The sequence below is a fragment of the Parasteatoda tepidariorum genome, chromosome 7 (assembly GCF_982258835.1).
Source record: "Parasteatoda tepidariorum strain Cologne lab strain chromosome 7, Ptep-v5.0, whole genome shotgun sequence".
NCBI lineage: Eukaryota > Metazoa > Arthropoda > Arachnida > Araneae > Theridiidae > Parasteatoda > Parasteatoda tepidariorum.
Window position 1 is genome coordinate 98,803,840 of NC_141761.1, and position 19,784 is coordinate 98,823,623.

The following is a 19,784-nucleotide window of genomic DNA, read 5'->3' on the forward strand; positions in this document are numbered from 1 at the left end:
AGATTTCGATATGTTGCACATAACTCTCAGAACTTCCAAGGAATTTTAAAAATTTCGTTGTGTAATAGGACATAATATCTCTCAGAACTTCTACGAAAATTTTTTTCAAATTTTTATTTAGAAGTTTTAGTTTAAAGTCATTTTTTATGGTTATTTTTGAATTTTAAGATTGAAAAATATTTTTCATTTGCAGAAATAAGAGATTTTAAATTTCTTATTTAAACTTTTGTAACAATCAAACATTTCTCATTGTTTAAGAAAAAGATTTCAACCATTTTTTAAAAAAAATCAAAAATATGGATGGAAATAATAATTTGTATTCCAAAACTTTTTTTAAAAGCAATAAGTTAATTTTCAAATATTTCGATACTCTTTATTGCAAACGTAACAAACGAAATGAGAATATATTGTATAAAAATGTAAAAAAATCACTAGAATCACTTTCACCAATTACTTTTTTGGGATTCAGAATCACTCGAAATTGACAAGCTGTGTAAACATAAAAAAATTTTACGCATCATATGGTAACCATGAAAAAATTTTTTTAGAAGGATGAAAACAAAACATATGTAGAAGAAATAAATAGAGGGAGAATTGTGTGAACAATACTTCTTTTAGAAGGGAGAAATAGAGGACGAATCCAATTAGAAACGAAAACCGAGGGAGAAATCTGTGAGCAATAATTCTTTTACAAATGCGCAGTAGAAGACAAATCAAATTAGAAGCGAGAAATTGAGGGAGATATCTGTTAACAATATTTCTTTTAGAAGAGAAAAAATTGAAGACAAATACATACAATTAATAGCGAAAAATTGAGGAAGAATTCTGTGAACATAACTTCTTTTAGAAGGGAGAAATAGAAGACAAATCTAATTAGAAGTGAAAAATGGAGGGAGATATCTGTAAACAATATTTCTTTTAGAAGGGAAAAAATTGAAGACAAATACATACAATTAATAACAAAAAATAGAGTGATAATTCTGTGAACAATACTTCTTTAAGGAGGGAGAAATCTAAGCCAAATAAATCGAATTAGAAGCGAAAAATTGAGGAAGAATTCTGTGAACATGACTTCTTTTAGAAGGGACAAATAGAATACAAATCCAATTAGAAGCGAAAAATAGTGGGAGTATTCTGCGAATAATATTTCCTTTTGGGGCGAGAAATTGAAGACAAATGCAGTTAGAAGCGAAATATAGAGAAAAAAAATATGGGATATAATAACAAGTAAAGCCCTAGATAAGTTTAAGTTTAATCTCCTGGAAACTTAAGTGTTAATTTTTTAAACCACTTTCTCAAAAGTTTTTTACTGGCCTTTTTTCGGGTCCTTTTTATCTATAATTTTTTATCTCTGTATAATTTAATAATGATTAGTTTATCAGATTAATTCTTAATCTCTGCATATAATCAAGGAATAATTCAGTATTTAATAATAGAGTATTACGAACAGTAGCTTATTTATAAAAATTCAATATTAATTCGAGGAAAATATCGATCAAGTATCGATATAATATGAAAACAATTATTTTAATTAGCAATAAAAATCTTTGTTACATAGAACATTTTACATTTTTAGGTCTTGATAACAATGCATTCAAGAATATGACTCGACCACCAATAGGAAAATATGGCACTCCAAATTATGTGGATTCTTTTGCTGCATTTCAGGTAAGTATATCCCCCTAGCATATTGTGTTTAAATCCCATGCAAGATCACTTAATAAAAGATTACGAAACTTTCAATGCAACTTGAATCAGTGATATGATAATCAACCCGGTACAACTTAGTTCTAAAGCGTTTTACACAAAAAATCTGAAAACTATTTATCTAATGTTAGTGACTGATGCTATGTAACTAGAGTTTGGTCTCATATTTCCTGTAAATTACAAATGAAGTAGTACATTTAAAACATAACATTGTATTCATTGCAATTTGAATCAAAATTTAAATGCAAAACTTTCTTCAAAAGTTCGAATTTTCTATGGAGTCATTTATTAGAATTTATTATAAACACTAAATATATTTGGTTAATTCTAAATTTTCAAGAATTATGTTTTTTGAAGCTATCAAAACATTTCAGATAACAATAGCATAATAGATTATATTTCAGATAATAATAGATGTGTTTCCAGATAACAATACATGATAGATAACAATTACTCAAGCAACTGTTATCTATTTTTCTTCTCTATAAATAAAATAAGCATCGCAAGCTTACAGGATTTCTCCACTCTCCACCCTTTTCTCCTCTCTATTACCATGGTTTCGGCGAATTTTACTTTTCCACACTTCAGTATATTCCTGTTTCTTACTGAAATGTACTGCCATGGGAAAAAAATCAAAGTTTGCGAAATCCATGGTAACGAAAAGGGAGAAAGTGTGGTGAGTGAAGAAATCACGTATCCTTGAGAAGCTTATTCTATTTACAAAGGGCATGGGTACCAAAGTTCTTGATTGACTTTGAGAAAGTCGCTTCTGCAGTTCAGCTATCCAACGAAATTAACGAAATAACGAATCTACATCAGCTATCTAACGAAATTAAGTTTCAGTTATTACTTACTATTCAGTTACCAATATCCAAAATGTTGAACGCTATCAATTGTAACTGTATTTTATGACGAAATAGAATTCTTGGTCTTAATATTGAATTGTTGCGCACTTTGAATTAGGATTCAAGTGTTCTGGTCATCAGTGATCTGTTCCTTGTTACAAGACCTTGCAAGAGGAACAAAAAGTATCCCGCGTCATACTATGATGATGAATACATAAACGAAGACTATTTTGGTCAAACTCCTGCTGTAGAATACACTTATGGAGATTATGGAACTGAAGATTATGAGACTTCTGGGTCGGAATCAGGTAGTTTATTTTATTTTTGTTTCTGATACATATTAATTCAAAGCATTACTTTAACTTCAATGTAAAGATAGATAGTGCTCCAGTAGCACAATCGGTAAAGGAGACTCTCACTTCCCTGGTGGAGAGCTGGGTTAAACCTCAAAAAAGTTAAAGTTCACGGCTGAAAGTCTTCTCTTTAATTGGGCTTCCAAGTTTGGAGAAAGGAGTGCCAGCTACTTCGCTTTTGTTCTCTATTTCGTCGAATTGAGATCAAAATTACGTAATATATATATATATATATATATATATATATATATATATATATATATATATATAAAGTAGAAAATTTTTAATGGGAAAACGTAAAGGTTCTCTTCAGGACGCATTCCTTTGCGAGTGTTTTTGCGATATCAATATTTCAAAATAAAGAACAATTATCCTAAGAAACAAATTGCTCTTTATATTGCGTCTATGTCACTAAAAAATGGAAATGTAAATGAAAATAAGTTTGAGATGAAAGAAAGACAGCAGAAAACAAACTTACAGACGAGGAGTACAACTTAAAATGCCTTAAAAATAGATATACTAATATAACAGTTTACATAATTTCGCCAAGAAGAAAAAAATATAAAACAGTGCTTATAGCTAAAATGGTATAAAATAATTGTTAAAAATACATTTGGTAGAAAAAATTATATTTCACTGCTGCCATCGATGAACTAAGCACTTTAATAAACAAATTTGGGAAAATTTAAGTTAAGGTGCTCTATTAGATTTAGATCGGGGTTCTGTGATAGCAAGTCTAATTATTGAACACACATTTCGTCATCTGCGCATGTCTCTATGTATTAGCGTCTCTAAGTGGGACAGTTATCCTGCTGGCAAAGAATAAATCCATAGATTTTGAGGGAGCTGAAATGCCCAGAATGACCCGTACATCCACGAGTTCATATTTCCAACCACAGGATCTTGGGTAACAAGAGCTAATCATCAAACCCCCACCACCACCACCAAGCGACTAAATCCTCTTTTTACCGGATACACTTCGTCAGACAGAGTAGACTTCATTATGTTTTCGTAAATTGACGCCGGAAGATCTTTATCAATGATGATAATCAGGTTTTCATCTACAATTTTAATTGCATTTTCATAAATTGCCATATCTTTTTCCCGACTGCAGTTTTGCAGCAAACTTCCCGAGCGAGTCATGATGGTTCAGGGAAGAGAGCTTTCGCTTTCCAATGAGGTGAACCGGGTTCGAATCCCAGCAATAGTTGATCGATACTAATTTCGCAACCACCTAACTCCGACCCACAGTGCTGACGTGAAATATCCTCTGTGACAGACGGATTATGTGTTAGAGTTTCCTTGCCATCAGGCTAACCGTGGGAGGTTTTCATTGTTTTTCCCCCTTCGTAACGCAAATGCAGGTTAGTTCCATCAAAAAGTCCTCCATGAAGACAGATTTTTCCAATATTTGATCCAGGAGTTCCCTTGTCTTGTGGATTGGGTTCAAAAGTACAAGGCTACAGGGTTGAGCATTAGCAGTTGTAAACCCAAAAAAGGGATCAGCTGCTCAACGACGGTAATAAAATTAAAATAAAACTTCCCGAGCGCAAAGATGTGTAATATAACTATAATAAACAAACAAATAAATAAAATATTTACTTTTACGCTAATAGAATATAAACTAAAACTTTCACTAATAGAATATATTTAAAAATAAAACGTAATTTATGTATATTTTGTATAACTTTGTAAATTATATGGTCATTTAAATTATTGCAGATGAACGGATGTATAGCGACACTCAGATTATTTCAGGTGCAAGAACAAATCCTGAAACTTGGTTGTTCGAAATGGATTTGACTGGGTGAGTTCATGTACTTGTAGAGAATCTTTCTGGTTAGACACACTTTTTTGTACTTAATCCATAGTTACGTAATATCTTATGTTAATTTCATACTTACAGAACATAATATACTCATAATCATGAATAGTAGTGCTTTCATTACTTTAAACGAAATTACTTATGCTTCTCTGTTTCCTATTTAATATGTTCTACTTTCATTGATAAGTATAACTAACGTAGAGTAAAAAAATTTTGTCGCTTCCGTTCCTATACAGCTTAATAACGACAATAATAATTCGCTGAATTTTTCCTCGCTATAAATATCAGTCAAGTACAATTCACTAGTCCGGATTGTTCCATCTTACTTCGATATTGCTGTCACTCTAAGAAATTTTCTCGGGATATTTCTGTCTCAGGAATATTTCTTTAGAGCATTTCCGTTTCGCTGGGACATTTCTGTCACACTAAGAAATTTTGCTATAATATTTCTGTCACACTAGGAAATTTTCTCAGGATATTTTTTTCTCAGGAATATTTCTGTAGAGCATTTCTGTTTCGCTTATATATTTCTGTCACACTAAGAAATTTACAAAGGATATTTCTGTCTCGGGAATATATCGTTACAATATTTCTGTCTCGCTTGGATATTTCTGTATTACTAAAAATTTTCCCAGGATATTTCCTTTGATTACTTCCGTTTGTCTAAGGTATTTCTGTCACACTAAGAAATTTCACAAAGCTATTTTTGTCTCAGAATAGGTATTTCTTTTGTGCATTTCCGTTTCTCTGTGATATTTCTGTCACACTAAGAATTTTTGTTGCAATATTTCTGTCTCACTAAGAAATTTTCTCTGGATATTTCTGTCTCAGGAATATTTCATTAGAGTATTTCTGTCTCACTAGGATATTTCTGTCACACTAAGAAATTTCCCCAGGACATTCCTGTCTCAGAATATTTCTTTAGAGTGTCCTTCAAGACTCTTAAAACAAAATCTTAAGTCCAAAGCAAACCGTATCTCAAGTAAAATTTGCTTATTCACTCAATCACATTCCGTTACATATATCTGTCTCGAATATTTCTTTTTTGAAAAAAGTCCTAAATAATTCGTATATATAGTATGCTGCGTGGTTAGTTTTACACCTTTTGTGACTTATATTTTTTCTTATGCTTGAATAAAATCTATAATTTTTCTTTCTGAGTAATGCAAAGAACGTGCTCTTGGCGGTGCTGAAGAACAATTCAAATACGGACTTTATATGTTGATCACAAATTTTAATTCTAGGAAATTCAATGTACTAATGCATTTCAATTCAAGAATGATTATTTTTTCAGGCCAGATGGTGCATTTATTACTAAAAAACAATTACCAGACACCATAACAGATTGGGTAGGAAGAGCAATTTGTTTGAATCTTAAAGATGGTCTTGGAATATCCAACGACACCTACATTTCATCTTACAAATCATTTTCCATTGATTATACTCTGCCATTTTCTATAATTAGAGGAGAAGAATTAACACTAGTCGTAACAGTATTAAATTATGAATCTGGTGCATTGCCAGTAAGTATAAAATTTTTACTTACATTTTATCTGTTGCTTACATCAGGTACAACAAGTGGTAAAGAATGAAAGACTTCATGACTAAGCAAAATGTTAATAAGTTACAATTTCACATATAATTGCTTTTGTTGAAACTTAAATTTATTTATCTTTGCATTAAAAATATTATTGGTTTCACTGATAAGCATTAAAATCATAAAATTACAATCTTTACAACTTATTCAAGTCACTTGACTTGTCTAATTCACATTAAAATTAAATACAAAGTGTACTATAATCACTGCAAATTTTAGAGCGCTAGTCAAAAAGTCGAAAACAGGAAACACAAAAAGAATTGGTCGCAAAAGAATATTTATAGAAAAAAATATAGCTGAAATGCCATCAAAATCTCAAATTTTTTTATTAAAGAAGGTGGAATTAAATATAACAAAATCTGTATTGTTGCCAGAGAAAACAGTAAGGAATTGATTGCTGATTATTATTAAAACGTATTTAGGATTCAATTGGCATCTAAACATGTATTGGTGTTTTTCAGATTCTGATATCACCTTAGCTTTTACCAGGTTTAAATAGCATTTTTCAACCATCAATGGGACAAATTGTTTGAGATCATTTTCTTTCAAAATGATTTAAGCGTAGTGGTGACCATTTTAGAATGCATCTCGTGGTACAACTTAAGAGCGTATTGATTTTGTAAAATATGTATTCAGTGCAGTGAGGACGCTTTTGAGAATATGTCTTGAAAGAGTAAATAGTACAGACTGTAGAGATTAATGATTTCGTAAAATCTGCATTCAATGTAGTAAGGATGCTTTCTGGAATATGTCTTGAAAAAGTAAATAGTACAGTAATAGTCATTATTGGTCTTGTAAAATATGTATTTAGTACAGTGAGGACGCTTTCGGGAATATGTCCTGAAAGGGTAAATAGTACAAATTTTAGAGATTATTCGTTTTGTAAAATATGTATTCAGGGCAATTAAAATTGACCCCATACAAATTTGAGATAGACTAAAGTTTTGCCACAAAAGCCATATTCTGATTTTTTGTGGTAAAGGTAAACGGCATAACGTATACGCTAAGGTAAGCTAACTAAACTGAGCTAGAATATTAATCTGTCGTGAAAAAAATGAAAAAAAGAGGAAATATTCCTTACATTATTTCGGCTTAATATAGTCATGTATACCCATAAAAGACCATCTCCTTAAGCATATTTGCATATATAGCAGAATCCTTTATTATTTTTTTTAATCATATAAATGAAAGTGGCAAAATGTATCCGCATGCAATGTTTGGAGCTACTCTTAATGCATCAGTTTGTATTCCTATAGGTTGCCATTACGGTTGATAATCCTGGATTCACAAAGATTTCAAGCAATAAAGAAGTATGTGTAGATCCAGAAGGTAAAACGACATTCCCAATCGTATTAAAAGCTTCTGAATTGGGAGAAGTTAATGTAACAGTTCGGGCTGAGACAACTTCAACGCACGGTATCTGTGGTGGTTCGTCAATATCAAATACCAATGCTAAAGATACAGTCACCAAACCAATTCAAATTATGGTACAGTAAAAGTTTTGACTTCATTTCAATAAGACATTGTTCTTTTTTTTGTTGCGGACTTACTTATCTTGGAAGATACCAATTATCATGAATTTTAAGGATTAATTAAAATTAACTATTTAAAAGACAACTAAACAGAAAGTTTTTAAAAAGTTAGTTTTTACAGTTTGAAGAAATGTAAATCTAAAATATATCATGCTGCCATACTGTATGAAAACTTTAGATTCACATTTTCCTAAAAATTTATTCAGATATTTCTACTTTATAGGAGAAGAAACATTACTGTTACGATTGAAAACATTTTTAAACTAAGTATAAATAAAATATAAAGAAATGTAAATCATAAATATATCATGCTGCCACACTGTATAAAAACTTTAGATTTACATTTCCTCAAAAGTTGATTCAGATATTTCTACTTTATAGGAAAAGAAACATTACTTTAACGATTGAAAACATTTTTTAACTAAATATAAATAAAATATAAAAGAAATGTAAATCTAAAATAGTTCATTGTGCCATACTGTATAAAAATTTTAGATTTACATTTCCTTGAAAATTTATTTAGATATTTCTACTTTGTAGGCTGAAGGGTATCCTGTAGAAAAAGTAATAAGCATACTAGCTTATCCATCAAGTATGTCTTTGTAACAAGATAATATTTATAATTTAAGATAATATGTCTTAGATAATGATATGATAATAGATAATCTTTCTAATGTAATATAAGTTAATATGTCTAAGATAATGATAAGATAATATTTACTATAATTCCTTTGTATAAGATAAAAACATAATGGTATAACACAATTTTTCATTGTAGTCGTTGCATTTTTAATGGTCGAAAAATCACATGAAATGATACAGTTTTCTCAAAATGATTTACATGCTACTTTTATTTTATATCAGCATTAAATTACTAAAAATCATTAAGTTATTGATTTCCTATAAAATATTTTTGTGTCCCAAATTTAAAAGTTACCTGTAATATATATTTTCTTAATTTTACACTGCAATTAATGCGCTTATGACTTCATTTGTTATCTAAATTAAGAGTTTAAAACTTAAAAAATTTGTTTCTATTATAACATCGTTATATCATTATACCTTATTATACTACATTTTAAGAAAAATTTATTTAAATCAGTGTCTTAGCTCATTGACCTTTTTGCAATTATTTTTTTTGTGTGAAAACTACATTATTACACAATTGTAAATTGCAGTTAAAGATATTCGAATTTAATTATCATCTTCATACACAATGTGATGCATGCCAAATTGTATTTAATATATCAGCTCGTTTGGGTAATCAAACATATGAAATTACGTCTGTGAACTCACCGAATTTATTATAACAATATACCGTTAATTTTTAATGTTATTTTAAAAAAGTATTACTGAGCAAATTTATTAATTATAACTTGTTCTCTAATAAATATTAATTGCGAAGTAACAATTATTGCGAATCTTAATGGCGAAGTTGCAATTATCTATGTGACAATTATGGCGAAGTTATCCTGTTTGTTGCATTATTATCCAATTTTATGTTTCATTATTAACCAATGCCATGTTTTATTATTATCCGTTGTTTCATCATTTCCAATTTAAGACATTACTTACCACACTAGAGGGCTCCGCTCTCGAGAGGGGTAATAGTATCTTAATTTGTAAATGAGACACCCATAATTTTCAATAATAAAATCATTTCTTTCAATCAAAAACTATTATTTTTAAACAAATTTAAAGAACAATTCCTTAATATGCGATCCTATGAATAATCGAACTTTAATCAACCCCCTCCCATTAACTGAATTCTGTATATAAAACCACTTCGAATGTTTAATAAAAGTGCTGGTCTTTAAATTTTTACGTTATGGCATTCGGACTGAATTTTAGTTTTTCAAAATTTGGTCAAAATTTAATGTTTTGCTGGGAGCTGCTAAGATTGTTTGATAACAGATTAAGTCAAGAGATTTTTTCGTTACTATAAGACCATCCTATTGTTTATTTCCAAAATTACCTCAAAATCTGCAGCTTTACTGGATGCTGTTTAAACGATTAGGCAATCGAGCTATGTTTTTCGTAACTATCAGACAGATTCTTTTAAAAAAATTAAAACAAAATTAACAGCTTTACTAGAAACTGTTAAGATTTTTAAAACAAAATACACTTTTTTTTTAGTATTGTAGAAAAATTAGAAAATGAGCATAGACTGTGTAAATAATAAGCAAAATAATAAACTAAAAATTTACTCATAAGAAAAAACTATCCATTAAAATAATTTGCCTGAGTTAATATTTATTTTGAAAAATTAGAAAGCTGAAAGAATCAATTGTAATTTGCTAGATTTTCACTAACAACAATTCTCAATTGTAGCATGTCATGGAGCTTAAAATTACTGTCCAATATTTAAAATATATTTATTCAGTGCCACCAATATTTAGCAAAAAAAGAAACGAAGGAAATAAAAATTACGATATGACTACCGAGGCCGACGTCTTCAGGGTGTACCAGCCCCGGTAGCCATAAAACAAAACGATGTATGGAAGTCCAGGAAAAAACATGAGATACATAGAACCAATTTAGAAAAGAAACTCAAACAAAATCATCAGAAAAAAAACTGAATTTTTCTGATGATTTTGTTTTTATTTTCTGATGATTTTCTTTGAGTTTCTTTTCTAAACTGGTTCTATGTATTTCATGTTTTTTCCTGGATTTCTACACAAAACCTTCAGGGTACTGAGGGAGTTACTTTAGGCATTTGCCTCTCCCTCAATAGAAAAGGTTTTGTTTTATGGCTACCGGGGCCGGTACCCCCTGAAGACGTCGGCTTCGGTAGTCATATTTATTTCCTTCGTTTCTTTTTATTTCCTTCGCTTCCTTTATTGCTACATTTATCTTTTTTTGAAATTTCTGCTGCTTGTAAGCACGTTTTTTTTTCAAAGAAGTTTTATCTATTTAGAATTTAAAAAAATTCTGTTTTCTTTTAGTATCACCAATTCAGTGTCACCAAGAGTATTAACTTACTGTGAAAGACATTTATTCCAATAAAAATATTATCTATGCCAAATAAATCTATATTTCACAATATTTAATTTTGTTTGTTTTCAGTAAGTGCAAAAAACGTATTTCAAACAAAAGTCACTTTTACTACTCCCAAAAATGTAGTTCCGGGTTCGGACACTGGATACGTGGATTTTGTTGGTAATAAATTTATCTTATTATTGTATTTCATTCTACAAATTATGTTTCTTGATAAAATGCAGTTTTGAATTATTTTCATTTCTTAATTAATAATTGCTTGTTACTTCATTTATATATTTTTTCTTTAAATATTAAATTTTTTTATACATAAAAGGATATTTTAATTACTCATATATTTATCATTTATAACTTCCCATAACTAAAAAATTATTGAGCAACAATACTGATAAGATTTGAAAAATTGTCGCTCCAAAATTATTATTATCATACGTAGCATTGAAAAATAGAAAATATTTTTTTTCCACTCAATATCAAAAGTCTCATAGTATTAAAGTCACATTAAAAAATTGTGTGGTTTAAAATTTGAAATACTCTCTCAGCCTTTTTTTTCTTCTTTTTTTTTGACTTGCCACCAACGAATTATCATTTTGAGAAAACTTTTAACCTTTATGCTCTTTTTAATAGAAAAAAACGCAATAAAAAGGCCCTTCAAAATCATAGATTTTTATATTAACTCAAATGTATTACATGCCATTGCCAATCATGAACAGAACTTGATAATTTATTCATGTGAATAAAAAAAGAATTTCGAATTGATTAAAATCTGTATTAGAACTCTTAATAAGTTTTAAAAATAATAAATAAGTAAACTCTTTAAAAAATTTAAATCGGTCATTATAATTAGATAGTTAAGGATCAGTCCTTAAAGATTGTCGAATTGATCAATTTTATTTAATAATTAAATATAAATCTACGTAAAAGGTATGCTGCAAACTATTTCAGTGTATCTCTATAAATAATAACGGAAACTACTTAACACTAAAGTTGTATAATAAAACGCCATATATGTATAACTGTTATAGAGGAAATTCTTATATATAAAATTCTTATATATAACTCTTGGATCTAGTGTTTCAAGGCTTGGTACAAAACTGTTGTTGTTACTAATGCCACTTGCCAATACCAGCGTGCCTGGTATGTGAAACCAGGCGATTTTAAGGTAAAGGGCGAGTTTCTTGTTTTTCAGTGGCCCCATCTATGGCTAAGAATACGATTTTCAACTACACCCACGTCACAGCCAGTTTAACTGGGAGGACTTATTCATACTCCTTTCATTCATCCACAGATAGTAATTTTGTCCTGAACCAGAGAAGGATCAATCTCTAATTTAGTACCCTCCAGAGGTATTGATTTGCTGTGGGAACTGCGAGGACTTTGTGACCCCGACAGATTTAACGTGATCAAATCATTATTTAATACACGAGGAAACTTCAGCTGGCGGGATTCGAACTCACGATCTCACGAGTACGAGCCCATCGTCCTACCAACCAGGCTATTTCGGCCCTGGTGTAAAGTAGCCACCACCATTTTCGTTACTCGATAACATTAAAGTTTATAACCACAGTAAGATAAGTTACACATAACTGTTAGAACAGTCATTTTTACGATATAATACAAATTTAGAATCATTAATTTAAAATGCTTGTATACACTAATTCTAAGAAATAAAAATAGTTTGTAAATCAAACATAAGCGTAGAACAGAGAGAAACTTAAGACGGATTGGAATTAGGCTTAAGAGACTGGAAGAGGATAGAATTTCTGTATTATAAAACCAGTCAATGCAATTCTCAGTGACTTAAAAATTAAAATACAACTATCCTTATAACACAACTAAAAAGATACCTACTTATTTAAAGGCAAATGATGATTCTTTTGATGAATATGATTGCTGAAAATGACAACAAGCTCTCACCAGCTCATTCTAAATTTCAAATAAACTACTCGGGGATATTCTACTTGGCTTTTCTTGAAATTCAAAGCAGGACAATATTAATATTTTTGGAAGTGAAAATACTTCTCGGATGATCATTTTTCAATTTTAAGAGTTTTGATATAAATTACGTTTATAAACACATGGTTTGATGCTGACCCGTAATAATGTGTTCCCTCACATAATTGCTTCGGATTTTCAATATCATATTCGGAGAGATATTATACCATAGTTTTTGCAGTCTGGAATCATTTTTTTACATCTGTAATTTATATGCACTGTGCATATTATTCAATGCACCTTGAAATCTCGTACAGTTTTCTAATCCATAACAAATGACTTATAATTATGTGTTTTTTTAGCGTAATAAAATATCACATGATTCTGCGTGTTAAGAAACGTTCCAGAATGCCTATATATAAGTAAATTTTTCTTCTGATTATGTCCTTTTCATGGCGCAAATGCAACCACAAAATAAGCGTTTTAAAATTATTTCTGGAATATTCAGGGCCCGAGATAAGGATTTCAAATTATTAGCCAGTAAATTAGCCAAATATCAAAAGTATTCGCCAATTTTCGAAAGTCTTCGCCAAATGCAAATCATAATAGTTATTTATGATTAATTTCTTCCCATAGAAAACTATTTTGCTTGTTTATTTGTTTGTTTCAGTCTTATATTATTTGGACACAAGTCTAATTGATTATGCTTCGCATCTACCGAAAATTATTGTTATCGAATAAAAAGTATTGATTTATTTAGAAAAATTCATTTTGACTTAATTTTTAAGATCCAGTTAAATTAATATTTTTCTTTCCAGTGGGAAAAATCATTCACCACTACTTTCGCCAAAACACAATTTTATTTGCCAAATTTACGATTTTATTGCAGTTGGTTAGGTGGCGAATGCTTAGCATGAGCCCTCTATACTATTTACATTAAATAGTATAGTATAGTAAAAATAGTTATAGCTTTGCACTAAACTACAAAATGCTTTAATTTGTTCTTTATTTTTTTAAAAAAAACTAACGATACTTTAATAAGCCCTACATCATTTATTCTGATATTATATGATCTGTGCATAATATACCTTCTCAAACTCTATTATTTTACAGGCGATATACTAGGTCCAGCCATTAATAACCTACAAAATCTTGTTAGTTTACCAACTCAGGGAGGAGAACTAAATATGATCAATTTCGTGCCAAACTACTTAGTCCTAGACTACTTAACTGAAATAGGACTACTCACGAATGATATAAGGAACAGAGCCACTAACAACTTAAATACAGGTAAATTAAAATTCATAAAAGCGTCTTTGTAAATCAGAGTGAATGTCATTTCAAAATTGATGTGTTATCATTCACGGCATTATAATCTGATTATATAGGGTGTGCCGTAACTACCGCTCTTGATGCATTGTGCTTGTCAAATGTTTACATTTGCATAATGGTAGCATACGCATTAGCTGTCGCAAATTAATATTATATTTCAGCTGGTGAAAATGAAAAAAAATCCATCGATTGACAAGTTAATATTTTGAGGGTTAAAAACATCAGAACCAGTTTGATTGTTTGATGAAACTAGGGCGTGTTTTAAAGTCCTCTCTTTTTCTTCCGGCAATCAAGCAGGCTCTGATAGTTTTATTCCCACTTTTCTTGGCAATGATTTGTTAGATTTCAAAAGAGATTTATGTTTTTCCTTGCTTAAATAATTATTTTTGATCCCTAATGCGTGAGATTTTCAACATTTGCTTATGACCAGATTTCTAAGTATTTATATCAGGGGCTTTCGTCCTACCCCTTCGAACATGAGAACGGTTATTTTCATCATATGTTTTTACTTGCTTATTTTTTCTATTTATTTTGGACAATGTAGAAACTATTATGTTTGAACTTTAAAAAGAGATTTAATATTTTTTTTCATCAACTCAAGCCTATAAACAAATATCCAGAAAAATTCTGATTTTAACCAGCAATTTAAAAAATTTAGGAGTCAAATTTTGGTAAAACAGATCTGCTTTTTATTTTTTATTTTTCTGGTTTTATATACTTTATGCCATAAACAGAATATGTCATAAAATACTTCTACTTTGACGCCATTAGTAACTCTTTCTTTCATAGAGTTTAAATGAGCCATATGTTTTACAACTACATTACAGAAACTTTAGAAAAGTCTACATTTCAACAATGCAAATTGCTAGCAATCAATCATTTTTTAAGAAGTTACGACCAGTCACATGCTTCACTGTGAGTTACATAGAATTTTCAAAAGTCTATATTTCAACAATGCATATAGCAAACAATCACTTCCTTATTTTAAGTATTTACAATTGGTCACGTGTTATAAATAAGTTGCAACATGTTTCCAATAATTAATATTTCAATAATGCAATATGATATAATTCACAATGTTTTTAACGATGATTGAATTTTCAGTTTTCAAGATTACAACAATTCAAGATGCTAACAAATTCTAAATGCTATTAATTTCTTTTTCACTTAAAAAGTAGGATAAATCAAGTGCTTCACAGATGTGTTACAATGATCATCCAAGAATTCAATATTTTGACAATGCAAGAGGCAAACAATTGCTTCCCTTTTTTAGGAAGCTGTAATGAGTCGAATGTTTAACAAATAAGCAACAAAATATTTTCAAAAGGGAATATTTCAACAATCATATCTCTTTTTTTAAGAATTTACGATCAGTCAAATTTTTAACAAATAAGTCACTAATTAATTTCCAATAAAAGGAAGAGGACAAAAATTTCAACATTTTTTTTAAGGAATTGTATCAACTTTATGTTTCTCATATAAGTTAAAATGAATTTCCAGTTGTCAGCATTTTAATAATTCATAATGGTAAAAAAAAAAAAAAATTCTTAATTACAAATAGTTAATCTTTCACATGAAGTATAAATAACATACTTCACAAATAATTTACAATGAATTTCAAAATAAACTCTTAGAAAAGGAGTTTGTTTTCATAACTAAAATCTGCAATCTGGTTACAGTCAAAATCTGTTTAAACATTTCTTGCGACTTACTTATTGTTGTCGGTGTTATTTATTCTCTATTTTATTTTAGCATACCAACGTGAAATGAAATACCGTCATGACGATGGATCCTTCAGTACTTTCGGTGATGCCGATGAGGAGGGTAGTATGTTCCTGACTGCCTTCGTACTGCGCTCATTTTATGAAGCTCAAGATTATATCTTAATCGAAGACTCTATTCTCCGGCAGATGCAAGATTGGATCGTATCCAAACAGCTAGATAATGGGTGCTTTCCCAACACTGGCCAAATTATTGATTTCGATGTGCAGGTAAGCTTTTAAACTATCGACAATTTTATTTTATTTTATAACCGGTGTTGAATAGCCCACCCAATTCTGAGTTTACGCCTATCAATGTTCAACAATGTTCAATGTTAAACCCAGTCCAGAAGACTATATCAAGCGTTATGACAAACTAGCCTTCATTAAGAACTTTTTGATGGAACTAACCCGCATTTGCGTTACATGGAAACAAAAACCACGAAAAAGGCCCATGATTGATCGTACGGCAAGAGAATTCTAACCCATGATCCATCTACCAGTGAGGATATTTTTCAATAGCACTGTGGTCGGTGCGAACTGGGAGCATATTTCCCATCCCACCAACCAGCCACCGCTGATATTCGAACCTGAGCCAGCACAATGGGAGGCGAACGCTCTATTCTCTGAGCCCCTGGGTTACTTTACTCATCGGAGAAAATTGCCTATTTATACAAAACGACCTGATATCGTTGTCTTTTTAGCCTGAAAAGATCTGGTTCCTAAATGAATACAGTCTGGAGACTGCGAGATGAGGAACTTCCAGAGATGCTGAAAGGCTCACTCATTTAAAGAAGTAATTAAAGTTATAGGGGTATTAGTCAACAACCAACAAACGGAAACCAGTTGTCAGTTCAACGTCCTATCTTCACCTAAAAATAAATCAACCAGTCTGTTGCCATCGAGACCGCTACTTACTGGGGAATGGGACTCATCTTGTGTTTGCCAGACATTACAAGTCTCAACATCTGTAGATAGTCAATTTTGCTTCCCCTTACTTACATCCTTGTTCTTAAAATTAAAGCGCATCAGTATTTTAACTAATTGTTCAATTAAAAAAACTATAAATGCAGTTTTTAAAACTGTTTCATTAATCAAATTTCTTTCTTTTTTAACAGTTAAATAATAAAAAAGAAGTCATTTTTACAGTGGCCGACAGTACCGTGGGTTTTAGGAAGTTACAGGTTTTAAAAGTATTATAAATGCATTGCAAGAGCATTAAACATACATTGCACCTGCATTGCTGAATCTTGGATCTTTAGTAAAATAATATTCTTTATCTTGAAATATATATTCTTTATCTTTTCTTATATTTTCTTGATCTTTAAATACATATTCTTTATACATTTACTCTCTAGAATTACGAATTTCTAAAATAATTCTCAAATGTTTCTGATTACAGAAGTAGCCTACACTTTTGTATAATTTAATTTACATCAGTTTTAGATTATTCCACTACACTACTTCTTACATTACACTTTTATATCAGTTAATTATATTATTTAACTTATATATCAATTATATTTATATCATTTACCTTATATCAATAATTCCCAAACTAATATTTATTGTTTCCTTTTACTTTCAGGATGGATTAACGTATGGAAACTCTACTGGCAGCACTACTGCTTACGTTCTCGCTTCACTTGTTATAACGGAATTCGACAACATTTCTGTCATTAATAAAGCTTTTAAATGTTTGAAAGAGAACTACCCCGCTGATCCTCATACTCAACTTATGTACTCATACACAGAGGCTCTAATTAACAAACTGAAAGAAGCTCAAATGCACATGGACGATGCTAGACGGCACCTTAACAAAACAGGTATTGTTTAGTAAATATTGCTTAGTGATTGGTGCAAAACTTTCCTTTCAAAATATTGGACTCGTCTTTTATAATAAAGTGGAAGTGGGTACTGCCTTTACGACGTCGCACTAGAGTTGCGCAATAGGTTATAGGCAATGGTCTGGGATACATCCCTGAGTATGATTCGAAGACATGCCATCACAATTTTGTGGAACCACTTCCTCCATTTGGGCATAGATCTGAAGGAAAAGGAAATTTTCTCTGTACACATAGTACTGGTTAGCGACTGACCACAGGACTTTGGATTCCACATATTTTTAAGGCATGCATGAGGCATGTACTCGGTGTTGTTTAGTGGATGGTGCTTAGTGGAGTCGAGGACCGAACACAGGTCCCTCCGGACCGAAGTCCGATTCTCTTACCACTGGGCTGCAACAGTCCTGTAAAAAGTAGAAGTCAACGTATAAAAGCACCGAAAAAGAGACAGGTGATTGTTTTGTAAATATGGAAAGTACCAATGGTGCTTCTCATAGTCTAGAACCGAATGCTCGTTAAATTCTTTATCTATGCATTTATGGATTGCATTCTCATTATTTGTTACTTAGTATCAGTAACTCTAGGTCATTTTTAGTAGTATTTGCTCTGTTTTTGTATTCTTATCATAATAGTTTTTGTTGTTGTAGTCGTCGTCTTATGAAACTTGTCAATACTAACAAGGCTATTTTTAAGGCAGAGGGGTGCTTATTCTTGTTTTCCAGTGGTGCCATCTATGGCCAAGAATTCAATGCCTTCACACACGCATCCGCTCCAATCCGTTTTATAGGGAGGACATATTCGCACACCATCCATTTATCCACTGATCATAATTTTGACCTTAACCAGAGCACGATCAATCTCCAATCCAATACTCCTCAGGTATTGATTTGTTATGGGAACTTGGAGGGCTATGTGACCCAGGCAGACAAGGTCGAAAAATACTGCTTTTTTTAATATTTGAGAAAAAAATATATATAAAATTCAGTGCATACAAGGACATTTCTCTGAACTAGCTACAAAATTTCAATGATTAAATTCTAAGTAATTTGAAGTTTTCGATATTGATTACTGAAACTAAAGAGTGCAAAGTTAAATTAACGGAAAGTTAAATAAATAATCCTAAGAAACTTAAATGGTAAGATATTACTTGAGTCTAGCAAGTCTTGAAAATTGATCCCTGTTTTTGACTGGCCCTTGCTATTTCCCATTCATATATTTGTGAAGCGAATAAAGTTTTTAATCAAGTGAAGAATGGCTAACAGGTGGAGTAAGCATACCTGTATATGAACGAGAATTAGAACAAAGAATTAGAATTTGAAAATTAGAACGAGATTTAGAACAAAACGAGATCAGACATTTCGAAAATGGATGCATGAGAGTATTGACCAAGAAAAGAAAGAGTTGTTTTTGGTATGAATTAAGATGGAGCAGATAGTAGATCTTTAAAATGACTAAATTTTTTAATTTACTTCACCTTAAATGGATGTTTCATCATAATACAGCTTTCCTATTCGAAAGGAGCTGTAAACCGTAAGGGCTAGTCCTGACAAAAATTACGTCATGTGCAATGTTCTTGAAATAATCTGTTATTATGACAACACCTATCACTACTTTTTTAATCGTATGACTAAATAAATAATTGAACTTTGATTTTAATATTTTATATTTTTGCATTTTTTGATACTTGAGAAGTTACATTTTTGAAGTTTAAATGGTAAATGTACCAAACATGGGTACTCCTAATCATTTTTAATATTCTAATTGCTCTACATTTTTTGCTCAGATTTAAATTTGAAAATTCTGATGAATTTTCCTTGCAGGAGCTAACAGAGAAAAATGAGAATTGAGTTTAAACATTAATTACTTGAAATAATAATTGGAGAGTTTCAATAATGGATAGTTTCAATAATGGCGAGTTTCAATAATGGAGAGTTTCAGTAATGGAGAGTTTCAATAATGAATAGTTGCAGTAGTGGAGAGTTGCAATAATGGATAATTGCAATGCATAGTTGTCCTTCAACCAGCCTGAAACTTTGTTCAGAGTAATTTAATAGGAG

At 30.6% G+C, this 19,784-nt stretch overlaps 1 protein-coding gene across 2 annotated transcripts in view; it reads left to right on the plus strand.

The window, feature by feature from the left end:
* Window positions 1-19,784, plus strand: part of LOC107450332 (alpha-1-macroglobulin) — a 70,837-nt gene that overhangs the window by 37,143 nt on the left and 13,910 nt on the right. For both annotated transcript variants that reach the window (XM_043047101.3, XM_071183087.2), the window contains 10 exons: window positions 1,577-1,668; window positions 2,671-2,860; window positions 4,628-4,712; window positions 6,025-6,253; window positions 7,584-7,814; window positions 8,400-8,451; window positions 10,926-11,018; window positions 13,905-14,081; window positions 15,876-16,114; window positions 17,472-17,709. In XM_043047101.3, the coding sequence (XP_042903035.2) occupies window positions 1,577-1,668; window positions 2,671-2,860; window positions 4,628-4,712; window positions 6,025-6,253; window positions 7,584-7,814; window positions 8,400-8,451; window positions 10,926-11,018; window positions 13,905-14,081; window positions 15,876-16,114; window positions 17,472-17,709 (1,626 nt within the window). The remainder of the gene's footprint in view (window positions 1-1,576; window positions 1,669-2,670; window positions 2,861-4,627; window positions 4,713-6,024; window positions 6,254-7,583; window positions 7,815-8,399; window positions 8,452-10,925; window positions 11,019-13,904; window positions 14,082-15,875; window positions 16,115-17,471; window positions 17,710-19,784) is intronic.